This window comes from Nilaparvata lugens, chromosome 7 (genome assembly GCF_014356525.2).
Source record: "Nilaparvata lugens isolate BPH chromosome 7, ASM1435652v1, whole genome shotgun sequence".
NCBI classification, from domain to species: domain Eukaryota; kingdom Metazoa; phylum Arthropoda; class Insecta; order Hemiptera; family Delphacidae; genus Nilaparvata; species Nilaparvata lugens.
The window spans coordinates 60,264,871-60,287,556 of record NC_052510.1 but is presented as its reverse complement, the minus strand read 5'-3'; the positions used below and the strand labels follow the sequence as shown (position 1 = coordinate 60,287,556).

Sequence of the window (22,686 nt, the reverse complement as noted above, 5' to 3'; positions counted from 1 at the left end):
CATTTGGAAACACAAGCTGCGAAGAGAAGAGTCTCTTCTCGACCTGAGTCGCGTAAGTGTGAGTTGAGCCTTAGAGCTCAATCATAAAGTTATTTCTTGCACTTATATGTCGTAATTATAACCTACTTGATTTTGAGTTTTATGTAAAAAAAAATTGCAAACCAAAAGCAAGACTTGATCTCTAATTGCTCAAAATATTTGTTTTTTTTTCATCAAAGAACAAACCTTCTTGTATGTTTGTATAACAGGCATTGAGGCTGTGCAAAGGCTTAAAATAAACTTCCTACTCGCGATATTTTTTAAAGTTTTTTGATTTGTATATCATGAAGCTATCAAAATGAAAAAGTTTTCTCAGGAAAACATTTTTTTTCGATCATTACTTTTTGAGATATGAGCGCCTAAAGTTTAAATTTTTGGGACAGAAAATTTCAAATTCGGTGAGAGATGAATCCATGAGATTCAGAGGATGATTCTTCATGGTATTGTTCATCTAGTAAAACAAAAATTTTCTGAAAATATTAATTTTTAAGATAGTTATTCAATTTACTAAAAATAACTTTTAGTTGAGTTATTTTTGGTAAATTAAATAACTTTTAGTTGAGTTATTTTTGGTAGATTAAATAACTTTTTCGAAAATTGATATTTTTAGAGATTTTTGTTTTACTAGATCAACAATACCATGAAGAATCCATCCTCTGAATCTCATGGATTTATCTCTCACCGAATTTGAAATTTTCTGTCCCAAAAATTTAAACTTTAGGCGCTCATATCTCAAAAAGTAATGATCGAAAAAAAATGTTTTCATGAGAAAACCTTTTCATTTTGATAGCTTGATGATATACAAATCGAAAAACTTTGAAAAATATCGCGAGTAGAAAGTTTATTTTAAGCCTTTGCACAGCCTTAATTTCCCAAAATGACCATTTATTTATTTATTTAGTCAACAGAGACAAAAATGCCATGAGACTTTTATTAAATAAATAAATAAAATAAATAAATTGTGACTATATTTTTAAAATAAATTAATGTTATATTTCCAGCTGCCATAGAATATTTTTATGTACTAGCCTTTTAATGTATTCGGAAATAAACAAATAGAATAAGAATGTTAAATAAATATATGAATATTTTTCTGAAATAGAAACGCTAGAAATGCAGAGTGACTGCCAAGTCATATTTTACAAGTATTGATAAAATACAATCGATCAATCAAAGTAATTAAAATAATAGACTATTATTAAATACAACTCTAGAGGATGAGTAATAGAACACTTCGAGTTAGATTTATGTAGGTCAGCAGAAATCAGTCATGGAGTCTTCAAAAAACTCTCAAATTTTTGTTGTAACTCAAAATTTTCATCTCGTTAGTCACTTAACAAGTAGGTCTATCGTTAATCTAATACCGGGTGATTTTTTAGTCCTGTTACCCTATTTTCAATACTTGGTAATTTTTCCCTAATAAAGGGAAATTTTGTTTTGTTGCACGAAGTTGGTAGCCCTACTCACTCAGTATACACAAGACAGTGCGAGTTTATTATCCTTAAGCTGTGTAACATTTTGTGATGATTCCGGTCGTGTTATGAACAGAATGTCTTTTACCATAGAACAACGGGTTTTCAATAATAAGCAAGGGTTTATGGCCTCCAAGGTCTCCAGACCTCACATCCCCTGATTACTTTTTGTGGGGCTACATTAAGTCTGAGGCCTTCAAAAACAATCCTCACAATATAGATGAACTGAAAGCCAATGTGACAGACTCAATCACGAATATTTCCAATATAACTCTGAAAAAGGTTTCTGCTAATATGGTGAAAAGAGTCCGAGCGTGTATAACCTCAATGGGTGGACATCTTGAGCATATGGTGTAATAATTTTAAGTAACTAAGAAATGTGAGTAATAAAATTTCAATTTTCTTTTGTAAATAACAAATATTATTTTTTTATTAATACCCAAATTTCCGTCTATAAATTACATCAAAAATTGGGTAACAGGACTAAAAAATCACCCTGTATTATTCTATCCATAAGAAAGCACTTGAATCTGGAATTGGTGATTTATAAAGAATGAAGTGCTCACTTGAAGAACTCCATTAACTTTGAAAGTCTTGAAAAATTTCGGGATATGGAAAATTTTGCTTGTTAAAAAAGTGTTGATACTTGTTGTATATAATATGATCCTTAAGTAACCTGTATGGAATGTTTAACTGGTTTTCTGGTGTAGAATCTAATGTTTATTTCATTCTTAAGCATGTATATGAGTTTTAATTTATAAATTTGTTGAAAATTTGCTTAATATAGGTTTGCAGGTACTATAATACATAAATGCGTCAAATATTTGTGATTTATTGGGTATAAATTGTTAAAATAAAATATAATTTGACTTTTTGTGTAGTTGAGAAGTTGATATTGTGGTAATTATTCATATTGAATGAAAAAGATTAAGAAATTTTCAAAAAACCACAGATTTATTGATAATTAGAAAGACCGGTTTCGGTTATTACACCATTGTCAATCTCTGATAAACTCAGAGATTGATCAGATATTGTTTATCAGAGATTGACAATAGTGTAATAACCGAAACCGGTCTTTCTAATTATCAATAAATCAGTGGTTTTTTGACAATTTCTTAGTCTTTTTCATTCAATATAATTTGATACAATTTATCTATTGATTCAAGAACTGGAGCTCTCAATAATTGTTTTTTGCTGCATTTTACTACATCTCACTAAAATTCGTTTATAAAACGCTAGTTTTTAATAATTTTGATTGTATGGTATGAGATGTTGTGATATTTCTCCATAATTGAAAGATCAAGACGTTGATGCAATACCTCTATATTTTTGTTCAAAAATTAATTCTCATTACAGAACCAGGTTTCATGGTAACACCTGCCACATCTTCAGCTCAACTAATGTTGTTTGTTATTGTTAAAGGAACAGGAAATTCAGGAAATTCTCTTCCTCCTGTCTGAAGGAATTTCCTGTTCCTTCAACAATAACAAAGGAAATTTTGGAAATTCAGGAAATTCTCTTTTCCTGTCTGAAGGAATTTCCTGTTCCTTCAACAATAACAAAGGAAATTCTGGAAATTTAGGAAATTCTCTTTTCCTGTCTGAAGGAATTTCCTGTTCCTTCAACAATAACAAAGGAAATTCTGGAAATTCAGGAAATTCTCTTTTCCTGTCTGAAGGAATTTCCTGTTCCTTCAACAATAACAAACAACATTAGTTCAGCTGAAGAGTGGTTACCATGAAACCTGGTGCTGTAATGTGAATTAATATCTGAACAAAAATTTAGTGGTATTGACAACATCAAAGTCTTATTCTTCCAACACACTAGTTATTTATCAGCTCTTATGTTTTTTAGTATTTCATTCCCTTAAGAAATATCTGTCTTAAGATATCTGTTAACTGATAATATCTATACTGCTTTTATCTCTAGCAAGAGAGCATACATAATCATTACCTATTATACATACATATTATTACACAATATTTAATACAGACCAAAAAAAGCAAAACTTAATGAATCAAACGCATGCATTTTGGAAAAATGAATGGTAGGTAGATACGACTGCTAAAATTCCAAATAGGGCTTTTATGATATAAAGTTGCGTACAGAAATATACGCGCCGCGAACATGAGCAATTCACTTTTAATCAGCTGACTATATCTGTATTTTTACAGAAATGGTAAGATGCAGATATAAAAAGCTTGGCAACAGCTGATTAAAAGTGAATTGCTCATGTTCGCGGCGCGTAAATCTGTACGCACCTTTAGATGCTCAACTAAGTGGAATGAATAACATACTATGAGCTTCCAAAGTTTTGTACACATTTTGAAATTGAAATTGAAATTTATTCATAACACTGACAATTTACAAACAAAAGTAAATGAACTTAACAAATCAGTACAATAATTTTCAAAAAATAAAAAACTAAAATACATAATAAAATATCATCTTCTAATTCTATTTATATAAATGAAAATAATTAATTAATTTCTCTGAAGCTTCTTGAAATAACAACCACACGTTATGCATTACACATTATTTTATTATACATGAAGTTATCTTATATCATAGAGAAACAATAGCGTAAGTAGATATCCCATGGTATAGGGCGTTTATGTCGCAACTTTTACTGTTATCTCAAGCTGATTACTGCTGATTATTGTTGGATTCTACTGTTTTGTTGGGGTGAGAGTGTATGAACGGCACAATATGAGAGACTACCAGTGTCACACAGCTTTACGGGAAAGAATTACATGAACTATGGGCTTGAGATAACAGTAAGAGTTGCGACATAAACGTCCTATACCATGGGATATCTACTTATGCTAGGTATTGTTTCTCTATGCTTATACATTATGGAATAATTACATTATTTATTCTATTCATTCATTCATAAATGGAGACAACGGGGGTCACCCCAAATCTGTCTCCTTTACATATTTGTACAATACAATATTGAGATTAAAAAAAAGGAAAAAATAGTTATAAATAATACAAAGCATTTACATAGTAAATCTTATAAATAATGGAATAATCACATTGTACAATATAAACAATACAAAGCATTCACATATTAACAATATATTTTTTCAAAATATATTACTTTTAAAGACATTTCTTGTACAAAAGTTGTTTTCCTATGTAAAAAAACCTCAATCTAGTTTACTCAGTAATTGGAGTGACTTGTATTTTAATCTCTAGAGTGTAAACACTACCTTAAGCTTCACAACAACCCGAACAAAAATAAGCAAAAAGCATGTATCAGCCAGTTACTCTAGAGGTTTAATGTTTGATACCTATTTTTTTGACTACCCAATTATTGTTTTTCTGTATATTATTTTATAGGTGGGCACCCTTATCTTGATAATATGATCCTTCAATTTGGGATCCCAATTTTGAAATCTATAAAAGTTCTTGATTTAAAATGATTTTCATTGCATCATTGATAATGATGATGACTTCATCTCAAATACTCGAAAATTCAAGTGAACTATCTTATTAGGTCCATCATTAAATAATAATGATCATTAATAATAAATGATTTATATCATTTAAAGCATCATTAATAATAATGATTTCAGTTCAAATACTCAACAATTTTAGTCAACTCATTTATCAGGTCCATTGCATGCTTAATAATGTCGATTTCATTCCAATTACTCGAAAATTCTAGTGAATTCATTTATCAGGTTGAAACATCACAATATTAGAATGAAAAAACAGGCTCATGCACGAATCTTCTTCTCGTCATAAATTGCTAAAAGTTAAAAATGTTTATTTACAATTTTTCCTGTTGCACGTTGATTGGTTGAATTCTTGAATATTTGTCAGTGATATATGAAAGAAACATTGTCAGTGCCTAACTGTGTGCATTTTGATTTATTTTAGGAATTCAAATGGAACTAAAGTCTTCGCACGTCTAGTGTAAATATACATGAGAAATTTACTATGCAAAGGACATTATTTTGGTCGTTGTTTTATGCAAATTATGTTCATGGAGGAAACATTACATTCTCGAAGGGATGTGTCACGAAATTAGAAGTTTCAATGTATTTAGAACAACTAGATATTTAACGAAATCAATTATTAATCAAGAAAAGTTTCAAATTCGATTTGAATGTCTCCTGTTAAGTTAATGTTTTAATTGTCGTTTTATTAAATGTGCGTTTGTTTAAAACTGTTGTTATCTGTCAGATTAAAATTTGTCTCGAAATTTTGATAATTTCGGATGAAATTCATTGTGTTTAAATGAATGAAGTGTATTTTAATAAAGTTAGCAATGCTGGGTTGCCTTTATATTGGCAAAGCAATGGCTTCGGATGATATGCGAACTATTTTATGAACTTGAATGAATTAAGTTTACAAATTTCATTTTTCTTTGAACTGATATAATACACCGATATATCTAACTTGTTAACATTATCTTATAGGTTTCTATAAATAATGTATGTACGATAGTATCTGTTATAATAATTTGTGATTATCTCTCCCATTATTTATTCACATGTATCATCCCCAGATCGTCGTGTATGTAATAATAATAAATGTAATGAAATGAGTATTGAATTAGAATCATAGGTTAGCTGTAATGTAAGCAAATTTACATTGTATTCTAGAAGAAAAATGTAGTTGAAATATATTATACACTTACTACATCTCTTCACACAGTATTATTGGTGTGTGAAAGAATAAATTGAAAGCCAAGCTTATTACGTTAACGATATATTATATATAAAATATGTACGGCAGTCCATGTTGAAAGTTTAGTACGCTTAGACCTACAGGCTAATAAATGTAATTCATATATATATTGTGAGATAGTCTAAAGTGATGTTGGTGGATCTATCCAACTTCCATTGAATTTTCACAAAAATCTTCTTGTAATTAAAGACTTTTGCCCAATGCTGAAGGTGTACTAATGTTGTAAATTGTTATATCTTATCATACCTTGTTGAAATTATTTCCTTTCTGATGACATTTAATGTTTTCTTCACACTCATGTGTGTGGCTTTTTGTTAAATAGTGTCATACTCTTGTGCAAGTTTGGAGTTGTGTCAATACAGAGGCCCGGCTGCACAAACGACAGTTAAATTTTAACCATGATTTATTTCACGAGAAACAATCAGTGAAGGCCTTTTTGATAAGACGGCTTCTCTGATTGGTTCTTGTGGAATTAATCACGATTGAAATTTAACTGGCGTTTGTACAACCGGCAAAAAGAAATATTATTGAAACATATCACCCAGCTTCAAGAGTCTGAAGCTGGTCAAGACTCTGAGTCCTCAAGAGTATGTTTTTGAACAGTAAGAAAAATTTCCTCAATTTTAAATCGTTTCATACTTTGTCTACAGAGTCTATGTTTGTTGGGAACAGATTCTCTCATCTATTTTTATCGAATTGTGCAATATTTTTAGTGGAAATTGAGTTGAGAGGAAAAAGAATCATTTTTTATTTACATGTATGAAAATTTATGAAGATATATCTTCTAAGTACTTGATTGTTAGTACATTAGTTAGAGGAATTATTCATCAATCTGGTGAAGTCAATATTTACCAACTATTTCGCATGAGTCATTTCTAGTTCATCAATGTGAGAAAATTCTGGAAAACAGATTTTTAAATCTGAATCTCTATTTTTCTTTAGACCTTGATAAATGTTCTTATTTGAGATCTTATATGAGATCTTAATTTGATCTTTATTGCTCTTCATTTGTGTATCATATTTAGTCTTCATTATTGAAATCACCAGTTTTCCAAACTTGTAATTATTGTAATAAAACCTCTAATAGCATTTACTAAAGAGTTTATAAACGGCAAACAATACATATTCACTTTTCTACAAGTACTTGTATTATAAAGTCACAAGTTTAAAAATTGAGATATTCAGAAATTATAAATAGTAAAACGATATTACTTGTTGGCCCACAGTTGACATAGGTACTGAAAATTATGTAAGTTTATGACAAGAATTCACATTGGAATATTGTGTCACTTATTAGTATCGATCGTCCTTCTCAGTTTATATCACTATTGTGCTCACTATAACCTTAGTTTCCGGATTCCCATTAGGGAAATTTGGACTATATATGGCGAAGTGGAACTACCCTTGGGTCTCCCCACCATTCAAAGCCATACGCTAATAATAATAATATATCACTAAACAGTTGTTGTGAATCATTAAAAAACGTAATTAAATCGTTCATCATTCAATTAATATCTGAAAGTCGCAATCTATAGTAATTGTCTACTTAATTTGAATTTAGAATTTTATACCCACCCTTTTTATAATGAATGTTCCATGTTTACCTTTTATTGAATTTTATAACACTTTTATTTCCAAAGTTTTAAAATGAAACCATAATGTGAAAATGATTTAAACTCATGTAATAGAACGAAGAAGCAGTGTAAACAGATTTCGTCGATTAAACTTGGATCGATATCTCATCTAATAAATTAATCACTATGCACTCCCTTGTAAAACAACATCTAACTTAGAGAATCAAGATAGTAAAGAATCCTTGATAACAGGTTATACATCAGTCATGAATATGCACTCCCTTGTAAAACAACATCTAACTTAGAGAATCAAGATAGTAAAGAATCCTTGATAACAGGTTATACATAAGTCATGAATATGCACTCCCTTGTAAAACAACATCTAACTTAGAGAATCAAGATAGTAAAGAATCCTTGATAACAGGTTATACATCAGTCATGAATATGCACTCCCTTGTAAAACAACATCTAACTTAGAGAATCAAGATAGTAAAGAATCCTTGATAACAGGTTATACATCAGTCATGAATATGTATTGAAATAATAGATTAATATGTAGCTTGTCGTGTTTTCTATATAACAAGGTTGACTAAGTTAATTCACAAGACAATAATTGTAAGAAGATTGTACAATATTGCTCTATAATGGAATATTATTTAGAACTTGAATGAAAAATAGCCGTTATGCGATGTAATAGTAATGAATAGAGAGGTAGATCGCTTACCATGGAAGATTAAAACTATCTAGAGGGTTTTAGGAGGATATGATGCTGAGTACCGTAATTCATTTATAAATCTTATTATAATCCTATATTGTTGAATGAATCAGACCCCCGTGGAAATGGAGTCACTTCTCCTTCACAACCTCCATGAAGTGGCTTCAAAATCAACGAAAAACATAGATATGCCTGATGTAAATGAGTTAATGTATAATTGTGATATAGTAGACTACTGTATGCGGAGAAGAAATTTATGGTTAACACATTATTTAGAGTTACAAAGTTTTCAGGTCAAGTAGACAAAGCAACCGGAGTGGCCGAAAGAATGTATTTTCACTAGGTGTTACTACTACAGTTAGGTAAAATGTACAATAATATAACTATATTATAAATGTTGATAAATTTTAGATGTGTTGAACATAATATGAATATAATATACAAATTAAATTAAATCGATCTATTTGCTGAGTATTTATCGGTATGCATCTTATGTAAATTATTATACATAAAATAAGAACTATTTTTGACCTGAAAAGCCTAGGAGTATCATTTGAAGTTTTTCTTTTATTATAATACTGTAATTCTTATAACGATGCTGTTCATTATTTTCTTGTTACTTGTTTTCGTTTGATCTAACTTGAGTTACATTCCATCAGTCTATATTAATTTTTAGTAGAAATGAACTATATTACTAAGTTTATGGTACTGTTAGTTTCAGATAACTTGAATAACCGCAACACTAAAAACATATTAGTTGACTGTATTATGTAATAATATAATCAAAAATAGATAGTAGCTTATCTCCAAGATCCTATAGTTACTGAGGTCATTTTATGAAAACTTTGGAAATAGTCTTCTGAAAATATGAGTGTCTAGTTAACTATTGTAAATGCATCATCACTTATCCAGTATATAATTTGTTCTGTTCATTTAAAAATGAATTGTTCGAATATGAATAAAACACATGTACATGTTTTTCTTTGTATTTTTTTTATCTGTTTGTATGCTTAGAAAAACTGAATTTTTATTTATGTATTATTACTGTTGATGAATATATTTGTACGATATTTTTGTCGAATAAATGTACCCTTATTTGAACTTCTAGCGATTATTCTACAAACTGAAACAATCATTTCTTGATGTTATTTACCGATTTCTATGGAACCTATTAAATCGAATGGAGCATTAAATCTATATCAAGTCTGTAGGTTCATTACATTAGATAAATGTCCTTGAAACCTGGCCCTAAAATAATAGAAGTAAACTATATAAGGAGGCTAGAATACTATCCGTAATTAGAAAACATCTTAGCAAGTAAAAATAGTTATTTGTGCAACTAGTGCGCAAAGTGACAGTTTGCTGCACCGAAAGAAACGTTTACGCCCGAGCCGTAGGCGAGGGCGGAATGGTTTCTTGAGTGCAGCAGAGGAACTTTGCGCACGTATTTCACATTAAGTTTTTCCTACAGTTAGCATTGAATATGAAAAGTGGGTAATTATGGGTAAAATTGCCTGAATAATGTAGTAGTGTTTGAATGGCGGGGGGCAGCTGTGTGGTGTGTGCTGTGGTGGCACTGTGCTGTCGCTTTCCTTGGTTATAATATAATATAATGAATAATTAGCGCGTTGTGCTTCGTTGCACCTCTGCTCACTATAGCAGCCACAGCAGTCACTGTTACCAACTTCATTTTGATTTTGCTGCACTGTTGCTCCATATAACCTACTAAGTATTTTGCGTTGCCATGTTGCAAATCTGGAGTGCAGAAAAATTTTTCCCGCACTAGAGCGGAAAAGTTATTCTTTGCGTTCTGTAATCAGTGCAGCAATGGCCACTTTTCAACGTAACTGTAGGAAAAAGCATTTTCTAGTCTATAGTGAGGTCCACGTTATAATGGCAGTGGAGTTAGATAGCAGTACAACGTTGCCGATCCACAGTCTTGTCAATGCCTTCTATAGACGGTAGCTGATACAGGTTTATTGATGTAATATTTATTTATTTATCACATTGTGTAAAAATACTTGACATAAGGAAAGGCACAACAGTCTCATGCCCAAAACTGTCCCATTTCCAATTTATACTATACTGTCCAAATCAAAATTTTAACTATTAACGGTTCATTCTCGTTTAAAATAATCAATCATATTTTAAGCAATAAATTATATTTGTCAATAATTTCATAACCGATCGACATAATTAAGATGAAATATATATATTTTAATAATTATTTATTAATTCTACATTGTTAGAAGACGATCTGGCAACAGAACAAAGATAGCACTATCCGCTTTTTTAAATGAAAGACAAGGATAGCAATACCATTGCTAATCAAACACTGCCATTATAACGTGGACCTCATTGTAGCAAGTAAGAAAAGCCTTTTCTAGTCTAGAATTATAGGCTTGTGGTATTTTGAGAATAATATTTTCATTATTAATCATGGAAACATTTCTGATTCTTTCTGATCCTCCAGGTTACCCAATTTCCACAGAAAAGTTTAAAAAAATTCGAGTTCCCTGATCAATGATTTTGAAAAAATTGATGCCACCCCAATTTGAACTTGCTGAAATGTGAAATCAGTATCCCTTGAAGTGGTGAGTACCGCTCCTCATTAATTTTCATGTGAATTCCCTCTTATTAGTAGCGTTCTAACAAGTAGTTTGAAATCTTGAGTTATCAACTTTTAATGTAAATTTAGCAATCTATGTGAATTCATTGAATTTCCAAACTACAGGAAGATCTATCGTCAATATTCTCTAATATACTCTTGTATTGTGTGTGCCTGACCTTTATAAGAGTAATAAAATAAAAATAATTTCGAAGAAAATTTTTATAATTTTAAAAGTAGGCCGGCACATCTAGGAAATATCTGAGTCTATACTATTTTAATTAGTGCAGGCGAACGCAGCCACAATTTTTAAATATCTAGGAAACTCGATGTCATGGCCGTTCATAATAGAGAGAGAAAATAATTTCTTTCGCTAACTCACTTACAATAATGGCTGTAGCCAATTGCTATAAATTTACTATTATAACTTGGGAAAAGGCATGAATTAAAAATCTGGTGTGGTACACTCACACAACTTTCCTTGCTCATTGAACTGTAAGCCTCATTCTCAAACGAGAATAATGTAGGGGAATAACATAATGACAATTGACGGCAACATATTTGCAACTACGATCAGACTACTGTATATGTGTATATATAATTATTGTTTTCAGAGTACTTTTTCCTTTGTGTAAATTGTGAAATTCGATGATTTTTTTTAAAGTCGTCAAAAAAGCTGTTCTACAGATGAAATATCTTGACTATGACTGTGTACTTTTTATAAACTGCTCTACCTACCTACCTCATGCACGAGATGGAGGTTACAAAGTTCATTTCTCAAGGATGGGGTGGACCACATTAGTTTCCGAGGAAAAAGACTCATGCCAGATGATGGATCTGATAAATAAATATACAGGATATGAATTTGAAAAAAATCGTTAGAGCAGTTTTTGAGAAAATCGTGAAAAACATGGTTTTTTGGTAACTGCCTTTTTTCTCAAGAATATTACGGAGCTCCTGAAATTTTCCCAGAAATGAGACTCATGCCAGTTGATAGGGCTTATAAATAGCTATCCATGGTATAAATTTGAAGAAAATCGTTAGAGCCGTTTTCGAGAAAACCGTGAAAAACATTTTTTTTAGTAATTATCCGCCATTTTTTCCGCCATCTTGGATTGAATTTTATTGAATTTCTTATTGTCGGATCCTCATGGTATAAGGACCTTAGGTTTAAAATTTCAAGTCAATCGGTTGATTGGGAATGGAGTTATCGTGTTCACAGACATATACACACACACACACACACACACACACACACACATACACACACAGACCAACATCCAAAAATCATGTTTTTGGACTCAGGGGGCCTTGAAACGTCTAGAAAACTGGAAATTGGGGTACCTTAATCTTTTTTGGAAAGCAATACTTTCCTTACCTATGGTAGTAGGGCAAGGAAAGTAAAAACAGTGCTCGGCACAATTGACAAGTAACAAATGAAATATAAATTAAAATTAGAAATCCAACCTACCCTTTTCAAATTGTTCAATCACCTTTTAAAAGGATACTTGGATTTCAAATTTTAATTTATATTTAAGAGTAGCCCTTGAAAGAAAAAAGACAACAAATGAAATGTATGGAGATGCAAGAAAATATGTTTAGAAGACTAAGTGCCGTTTGCACAAAAGCCTGTTGAATTTTAACAGTGATTAATTTCAAGAGAACCAATCAGAGAAGGCTATTTTGATTCTTCTCTGATTGGTTCTCGTGGAATTAATCACGGTTAAAATTCAACAGGCTTTTGTGCAACCGGCACTGTCTTCTAAACAGCTCTAAATAGCCTTCTCTGATTGGTTCTTGGGGATTTAATCATGATTCAACAGGCTTTTGTGCAACCGGGCTAGAGTAAAGAAACTAACAAAAGTTATTGAAGTCTTGTAGAATTGTAGAACCATAGAGAAAAGATAGCATAACAAGATATCCCATTTTATAGGTCGTTTATGTTCCAAATTCCTTGCAGATTTTTGTTGACTCAAGCCGATTACTGTCAACTACTGTCTATTATTACTGTTTTGGCCGGAGAGTGTGAGCTGTAAGAACGGCACAGTATGAGAGACTACCAGCGTCACACAGCTTCATGGAAATGAACTACTAGGACTATCAGCTTCAGTTAACAGTGAAATATGGAACATAGATGCCCTATACCATGGGATATCTTATTATGCTATCTATGCTCTATGGTAGAACACAATATTAACAATTTGGCACGATTTCAAGTTCTAATACACTTCGTGACTTCAACATCTTTATAAGACTTTTTGTATAGTTGAGAAGTCGATATTGAGGTAATTTTTGACCGAGCGAAGTGAGGTCTAAGATTCAAGAAGACGTTTTGGCATTTCTCTTAATGTTTATATGTTGCGCAATTACGGCGAAACGCGGTAATGGATTTTCATGAAATTTTACAGGTATGTTCCTTTTTTAATTACGCGTCGACGTATAAACAAGGTTTTTGGAAATTATGCATTTCAAGGATAATATGAAAGGAAAAAGGAGCCTTCTTCATACGCCAATATTAGAGTAAAAATCAGACTATAGAATTATTCATCATAAATCAGCTGCCAAGTGATTACACAGATGTGTGGAGAAGCCAGTCTATTGCTGTATTTCCTTAAGGTCTATAGTTTCAATCAGGTACTTGTGGATGAGAATACTGCGTGAGGTCTACTGTTCACAGAACTACTTGTTCATAATTAATAAAAAGACTAAGAAATTATCAAAAACCACAGATTTTATTGATAGTTAGAAACTCCGAGTTTATCAGAGATTGACAATGGTGTAACAACCAAAACTGGTCTTTCTAACCATCAATAAAATCTGTGGCTTTTGACAATTTCGTAGTCTTTTTATTTAATCTTTAAAAGAAGAGATTGTTTAAGCTCCAAGGATGAAACAAAAAAGGATTAAATACCAAAGTATTATTTTTGTTACTTTAGAATGAGGACAGAAATCCAATGAATTTCCATTTTTAAATTACTTAACTTGTCTATTCAAGTCATTGGAATTCCAAGTTCTGCATAGAAAGCTATGTAATTTCAAATTCGAAACTAACAGTTTCTTTATCATTCCTTGACTAAACTGTTGGAAAGTCTATTTTATATAACTAAAATACTGTACAGAGTGAGTAAAATATATGGGAACCGTTCAATAAGTTGGAGACTGTTGTAGATAGAATACTGTAACTTTCGGTCAAGTTATTGGTCGAAGGTCGAATACTCTACCTTTTGACGTACAACTGAATTTCAACCCCTCATAGAACATTTTTAATGATGTCAACTTTCCTGTTTTAAAAAGGTCTTTAAGATGATGTACCACACAATGCGTGTTTACATTTTAAATATTTGAGTTACAACCCCTCATTTCACAAATTGAAACTTCAATCAGCCGATATTTTGGATACAACTATCATAGAACATTTTTATTGATGCAATGTTTCTTGTTTTAAAAATACTTTCGAAATGATGTACCACACAATGGGTGTTTACATCTAAAATATTCGAGTTACTACCCCTAAGTCACCCTTTTATGATGGTTGAAATTCAGCTGTACGTCAAGAGGTAGAGTATTCGACCAATAACGTATCCTGAAAGTTTCAGTATTATATCTACAACAGTCTCCAACTTATTGAAGGGTTCCAATACAAATGACTAGGAACGCGACTAAGTGCCACCCCGACTACTTGACACCCCGTCAACCTGTCCCCTTTTACAACCGGTTTTTAGGGGACAAGTTGACGTGAGCCATCCCCCCGTCTACTTGTCTACTTGTCAGGAGGTGACAATTACAATTAGTCTGGGGACACCCCGACGCGAGGGTGCGAGGTGTCAAGTTGTCGTTTACGGTCATGACTAGTTGGCACCTTTGGTCCAGTAGGTGTCGAGTAGTCGGGGGGACAACTTGACGGCAATGGTATATTTTTTCGAGGGTACAAGTAGTCGCCAAAATGACCAGGTGTCAGGTAGTCGGGGTGACACCTAGACTGCGACCCAAATGACTCACTCTGTATAATGCACATTTTATTTTATTTATTATTTCATCACATTACATCATAATATTGGGAATACTCCCATTTGATAGGTGATTTGTCAAATAATTGCATCCTTAGAACTAAGGAAGATTTCTAACAGGTAAAATAAACAGTAACAGTATATAAAAAATTATATAACAAAGTGTATCCTGTATTAGGTCTATCATTATTCTTAGTCCTAAAAATAGAGCAAATGTGATCATTTTAATTTTCTGTCATTGAGTGAAGAGTCTATGGTTAATTGAATTCTGCCACCGAGTAGTACGCTTTATCAACTGAGATTCTTTTCACAGATTTCTTGAAGAGCTTTAGAGATTCGATTTTTCGAATGGTCTCAGGTAATTTATTATATAATCTTAATCCTGAATAAGAGGGATTCTTCTCATATGTCGCATGTTTATGGACTGGATACAACAGCAAATGCTGATTGCGTGTGGAGTAATTATGTCTCTATGCAAAATTGAAATTTATTGAACTGGAAGTATATGCAGTAACTTAACAATAAGAAAAATCTTTCAAGTTAATCGGTTCCTTATTAGTTTATTAGTTGATGTATTTTGAATTATATGTTGCTGTATATGTAGATCGTAGAATTCACAAACATAATTTCTGTGAGGAAAATAACCTGATTTGATATAAATGGTTCAGTCCCCAAATATGGTTGTAATCGCAGTGGCTTACGGACAGCCGACCTTCATCTCTAGACTGAGCCTTCTTTATATTTATTCTCAAACATTGGGTCAATTGAATAAAAACTAAAATCTAGTCACTCTATGGTGCAATACAGATGTGTACCTATACTGGAATGCTAGGATTTCAAATCAAATAAATTTATTTCCCAGAATGTTACATACAAAAATGAGAGTTACAGCTGTTGTGTGAATATTGAGGATGGTTTCTGACCAGAAATTTGAATAGGGGGGCTAATATTAATAATTATTAATTCATTTCACAGACCTGTTTTCGAAATTTTCGGCTACTGAAGAACGGAAGATGATCATGATTCAAGATCATATTGTGATAATATGTCCAGCATCTAAAGTTACCAGCTGTAATAAACAGATGAATTGTGTACTGGTATTAAAACGGTGGGTTGGAGCACTACCTCCGTAAACAAAGCCATAGCGCATTCGTGTGACGTCAGCACAGGTAGGGCTCCTACACCAATAAAATTCGTTGATTTCAGCTGATCTATATCAGCTAGTGTTTCTATTGGTGTAGGAGTCCTTCCTGTGCTGACGTCACACGAATGCGCTATGGCTTTGTTTACGGAGGTAGTGGTTGGAGTTGAAGTTTAGTTGATGGTACCAGCTGAAGATAATGATTAGTTAGTAGTTAGAAGACCTATACATAATTCACTCCCCTTTCATTTAGAAACTGGAAAATGTTGAAAAAAAATTATTCACCTAATGAAATAGAGTTGTTCATATTGCATTCATTTACTGAAGAAAGACAATAATTTAAATTTTTCTTGAATATAGCTTAGCTTAGCTTAGCTTAGCTTTCCGGGAGAGAACCGGAACTTCTTGAAGTGGATCAAGCAAAGAAGAGCACAGCTGATTGGCCACATCATCAGACGTGACACTCTACTGACAAGGATAATGGAGGGAATGGTTGAGGGAAGGAATATGAGAGGAAGACCTAGGCTGGAGTATATGAAACAATTGCTACGGGATATGAGATGTGGATCATACTACGAGCTGAAGCGGAAAGCGGACGACAGAAAAGCATGGAGAGCTGCTGCCAACCAGCCCTACGGCTGTTAACCCAAGAGAGAGAGAGATATTCATCCTACAATGGAAGATGGAAAGAATATGGAATTCTGTGTGATTCATCGTATATTGCATATTTCCTGGACCATCTATTGACAATCAACAACACTATGAACGCATTAATTCATCTTTGAAACACTGATTTAACCTATCCATTTTTTTTATTAATAGATTACAATGATTAAATATTACTACCAATATTGATTGAGCAGAATATGTTTTCGGAATAATAAATGCTGCATGACTAAGCACCTAGGAAGTCCGTATTTAGATGTAAATGAAAATACTAATTGTCATATAAATTTCATGATTCACCAAATAAGGTCGAGTTTTACATGAGATACATTGACTTTTACATGACTTACGAAGTTTGCCGTGCAAGCTAGTAAGATATAAAGGGAACCCACTAAAAGACTACAGCTCTGTGTGCAGGAAATTTGCATTCGAGTTAGCTGTATAACCTTATCTGTTTAGATACGTATCTGCATTGTATAAGAACTAATTAGTCACTAGATTCTAGTTTCTATTCAATCGACCTAATAAATTGAGTTCTATTCAAATTTAGTTTTTCTAATGAACTTTATCATTGAGTAATTCATAAAATAAGGCTGATTTGATGAAACTTAGTGGACTTCATTGGCCTGGGATTATCTTGTGTTCAAATCAGGTGAGTTGAGTTTTACAAATTGAAAAAAAATCTGGTGTGGCGCACTCACAGAACTTTCCTTGCCGTTATGAAAATTGATCACTGACGCTAGTGTTCCCGCGCATCTCAAGTCTACTATTCAAATATTTGAGCCAGCTGGTGACAGGGCAATAACGCTGGAGACACACATGAGGTCTGCTATCTCTTCATAGTGAATGATTTAATAGAATCAACAGTAATTTGCAATTGAATAATCACATTTTCTCGAATTTAAAGCTTATTTTCAATTTTAGGTAAAAATGTGACTGGATTGAAGAGATTCTCATGCTCAATCTTTTCCACTCGAAATTTTCCATTTAATTATGTCTGAGACCTGATAATTGGAAATTTAAAATCAAACTTTGCATAGATGGGGCGGAGTTCATGAAATTTTTACAGATGGCTTGTGGCAGTTGATATAGCTTATCAATGACTATTTTAGGTATGAATTTGATCAAAATCGTTGGAGCCGTTTCCGAGAAAATCACGAAAAACCCTGTTTTTGACAACATTTTCGCCATTTTAGCCGCCATCTTAAATTGCATTTGATCGAAATTGTTCGTGTCGGATCCTTATAGTGTAAGGACCTTAAGTTCCAAATTTCAAGTCATTCCGTTAATTGGGAGATGAGATATCGTGTACACAGACGCATATACACTCATACACACACACACACACATACAGTCCAATACCCAAAAACCAGTTTTTTGGACTCAGGGGACCTTGAAACGTATAGAAATTTAGAAATTGTGGTACCTTAATTTTTTTCGGAAAGCAATACTTTCCTTACTTATGGTAATAGGGCAAGGAAAGTAAAATGAGAGTTACAGTACAATAAGATAATATCTGAAGAGAAATGTTTAAACTTTATTATATAAAGTATAATATAATATTATAAACTTTATAATATTATTATAAAGAAACCCCCCGACACGACTATAGGTCTGTGTGTAGGAGATTTGTATTCGAGTTAGCTGTATAACCTATATGTTTGGATACGTATCTGCATTGTACAAGAATTAATTAGTCACTACATTCTAATTTCTATTCAATCGACCTAATAAATTGAGTTCTATTCAAATTTAGTTTTTTCTAATGAACTTTATCATTGAGTAATTCATGAAATAAGGCTGCTTTGATGAAACTTAGTGGACTTCATTGGCCAGGGACTATCTTGTGTTCAAATCAGGTGAGTTGAGTTTTACAAAATCAAAAACCTACTCACTATTACTTATTTACACTAAAATGAATTTGAACTTTTGATTTTTGTATGCACTTGGAACAAAAATGATTAAGAAATGATGATGTATGGTCTAAGTATTTGTTTTTCTCATATTTTTCAAAGAAAAATGCAAAATTAAATTGGAGTGTTTAACACCCCAGTGTGTCTACTGTGTTAGCATAAAGTAAGTGTGTCTCGGTAGGGTTAATAAAGAATCAATCAAGGATAGCAATACCATTTCTTATCAAAAACTGCCATTATAACGTGGACCCCACTATAGTAGCCTATAGTGAGGTCCACATTATAATGGCAGTGTACGATTGACAATACTGTTGCTGTCCTTCTCTATCATACAACAAAACAGATACCACTATCTCTCTCTCACTTTGCAATGTTGTTTATTTGCCAGAATATTTTATATTTACTTTTGACAGTGACTGTACAAAACTGAACAAACCATATTCTCAGCCTCCATTTTCTTTCTCATTCTATCAAAATACTTGAGTACACAAGTCGTATAATTGATTTAAAATGTATTTTTGAAACAATGAAATAATTTTTAGACATTACCGTATGAGAAACACAAATTGAAATACCTGAAATGACATTTTAAAAGTTAATAACTAAAGTGCGAGATAAATAATTTAAGTAATTATTACTTTTAACATGAAGAGGAGTAACCCATTTCTCCCTCCACAATTTGTAGCATAGACACAGACAGACATCCTGTGCACAATTGGATGCGCCGTGTCATTTTGCTTCATGTTCTTGTGATGAAAACATCTCTAACATACACAAACCAATATACCTGCTGACCAGTACACTACTTGGATCATTGCCAGCAATAGATGGAGGGGAGTGTTGCCGCGTCGCGTTACAAAGCTCTCTCACTCAGACACAAAAGAAGGAGAATGCTGCAAGGTAGTGGGAGTGATTAGTGGAGGATAGAGCATCGGACCTCTCCGTTCTCGAGAAAGAGCCGTGTTAAAAGTAATTTATCTCGCACTTTAACCATCCTAGACTTCATCCATGCTTCAGTTAGCCTACACGTATAGATTAGACCTACTCGTACCGGTATAAATAATATTGAAAAGTTATTTCAGATTTAATCCATTGAAATTACTTATTTTTAAATAGGATTTCTATTTTTCTATCATTTTTAAAAGAAATTGGAATAGAATACCTAACAAATATCTTAATTTCTGTTGTTTTGAAATTCAGATTGGTGTGTTACAGCTTTTTAAATTAGCCGCCATTTCAGGTTTGTATAAAAATAAAAATTTGATCTTAGTTATGGAATCAATTTTCGAATCAAATTATGAAAAAAATATTTTTTTTGTGATTAATTTGACATTAAATTGATTATTTTATCAAGGAAATGATAATTATTATTAGATCAATTTTAATGGGATGAATTGAGTAACAGTTGTGTACAGTCATTGGCAAAATGGAGAGACTTGGCAACGTTTTTCTCCTATCTTTCTTCACTGTCATTATAACGTGGACCCCACTATAGTAGCCTATGTATTACATTAATTGAAAATCGAAGTACAGTTACTGAAACATACATTGGTAATTGATGAACAACATGCCACAGTGAGATATGAGATAAGCTTCAATTTTTTAGCATTGGTTGAATGGGCCACATTGAAGATGCGCTGAAATGTACTGGGAATTCACAAGGAATGCTGATAATCTAAACTGAAGCCCACATTTGTTTCTGGCGCTGATACCAGAACAACAGAGTGCGTTTCTTGTCAGAAAAATGAGGGGTTGTTGAAAATAAGACGAGAAACTTTGATGGGGTTGATGCATAAAATGTAATGGAAAATGGGGCGCGAAGCACGCAAGCTTTTCCTTGCCGGAAAACAAGTGGTGTGATGCTAAAAGGAAATAGAAAAGGATGGAGAGAGGAAATAAACGAGGAATGAACGAAGAGGAAGAGAGAAGGATGTGAAATGGACTCCGGTCCGCTTTTAAGAAGTGTGAATGGACGATGAACGAAGCTCATTAACTGGCTGTGGGTGTGTGCGCGTGTGAGAGAGAGAAACTGAGAAAGAGTGAGAGGGTGTGAGCGTGTGTGAGAGAGACTGAGGAAGATTGTGAGAGAGTGAGCGTGTGTATGAGAAAGAGAGACCCCGTGAAGGAGAGAAACTGAGAAAGAAAGACAGAGCGTGAGTGAGAGAGTGAGTGTGTGTGAGTGAGAGAGTGGGAGAGACTGAGAAAGAGAGAGTATGAGTGTGTGTGAGAGAGACAGAAACTGAGAAAGAGTGAGAGGTTGCGAGTTTGTGTATGAGAGAAACTGAGAAAGAGTGGAGTGTGTGTGAGAGAGGGAGTGGAGTGAGAGAGACTGAGAAAGAGTGTAAGAGAGTGAGCGTGTGTGTGTGAGAGAGAGTGAGTATAAGTGTGTGTGAGAGAGAGAGCTTGCGTGAGAGACTGCGAAAGAGGGAGTTTGAGTGTGTGTGAGAGATAGAGAGTGGGAGGGACTGAGAAAGAGAGAGTATGAGTGTGTGTGAGAGAGAGAGTTTTAGTGTGAGACTGAGAAAGAGAGGGTATGAATGTGTGTGAGAGAGAGAGAGTGTGTGGGAGGGACTGAGAAAGAGAGGGTTTGAGTGTGTGTGAGAGAGAGAGAGTGAGTGGGAGGGATTGAGAAAGAAAGAGTTTGAGTGTGTGTTTGTGTGAGAGAGAGAGTGTGTGAGAGGGATTGAGAAAGAAAGAGTTTGAGTGTGTGTTTGTGTGAGAGAGAGAGAGTGAGTGGGAGAGACTAAGAGAGATAGAGTATGTGTGTGTGAGAGAGTGGGAGTGACTGAGAAAGAGGTAGTATGAGAGAGAGTTTGGGTGAGATACTGAGAAAGAGAGAGTTTGAGTGTGTGTGAGAGAGAGAGAGAGAGAGTTTGAGTGAAAGAAAGAGAGTGTGTGACAGAGATGGATTTCACGCATGCGCAATCGTGTTCATAGATACTCAGTCGGTTTGGCACCTAGCCAGCGCTTAAAACTTCGGAAGTACCAACTTGGACTTTATTACACTAATATCCTTGTCTAGGTCTAGAATATTATTCAAGTTAAATATTAAAAGATTACTAAACTATGGAAGTCTTGAAGTAGGCCTCGTAGTTGGTTAATGACTTTATTACAACATATAAAATTTGATGGGTAAAATGTCTGAAAATTTGATGTTTTCATTTTTGTCACATCCACATTTATTGGATTTGTACATACTCAAGTGTACAAAACTAGGAAATGTGAATGTAACGAGAATAAAACTGTATTGTTTTTGTTTTTCAATTTTTACAACAAAATATGGTGGCAAGTTTCAAGATTACAGACGAAAATCTCCGTCTTAATCTTCAAGAATTTTCATGTTACTTTAATTCAATTTAATTTATTTAAATTTTAATTTCTGTAGAGCGTTCCTACACAGCCACCTTAAAATTGACAACACTGGAACTAGAAAGTAGTTTATTCGATGCAATGATGCAAACAATACTTCTACCAAATTTCAATGTCATAATGCATTTTTCAAGGGTTTTATAAAACCTGTTAAACATTGTTTTTATTGGATTAATTTCAATTTGAATTGGTCTGTATTCTTGCAGTCTCTATACACATTCCTGAATTTATTGAAATACCAAAACATATCCTATGGATGAATGAATGAATATGTTTGATTGAAGACAATAAGAAAATATATTAGGTACTCACGTTAAGGCTGTGCAAAGGCTAAAAATTAACTTTCTACTGGTGATATTTTTCAACGTTTTTCTATTTGAATATCATCAAGCTATCAAAATGGAAAAATTTTCTCAGGAAACATTTTTTTTCCGATCATTACTTGTTGAGATATGAGCGCCTAAAGTTTAAATTTTTGGGA

General features: G+C 32.9%; 1 protein-coding gene and 1 long non-coding RNA gene across 13 annotated transcripts in view; both read left to right on the top strand.

Annotated features, from left to right (window-relative positions):
* LOC111053692 (phosphatidylinositol-binding clathrin assembly protein LAP) overlaps nt 1-6,518 on the top strand; it is a 220,037-nt gene extending 213,519 nt beyond the window's left edge. For 9 of the 12 annotated variants that reach the window (XM_039433265.1, XM_039433262.1, XM_039433258.1 and 6 more), the window contains one exon: nt 5,400-6,416. Coding sequence is in view for 2 of the 12 variants with exons in the window: in XM_039433267.1 (XP_039289201.1) it covers nt 5,400-5,417 (18 nt within the window). In the remaining 10 variants the exon portion in view is untranslated. Of the gene's footprint in view, nt 1-5,399 lie in introns of all 12 variants that reach the window. The other 3 variants (XM_039433267.1, XM_039433266.1, XM_039433264.1) reach the window with 2 other exon arrangements.
* A 283-nt stretch (nt 6,519-6,801) lies between these two features.
* Nucleotides 6,802-9,602, top strand: LOC120352489. Its single transcript, XR_005571869.1, has 2 exons — nt 6,802-8,210; nt 8,297-9,602. It is a non-coding gene; the product is annotated as an uncharacterized LOC120352489 (long non-coding RNA).
* The last annotated feature ends 13,084 nt before the right edge of the window (nt 9,603-22,686 follow it).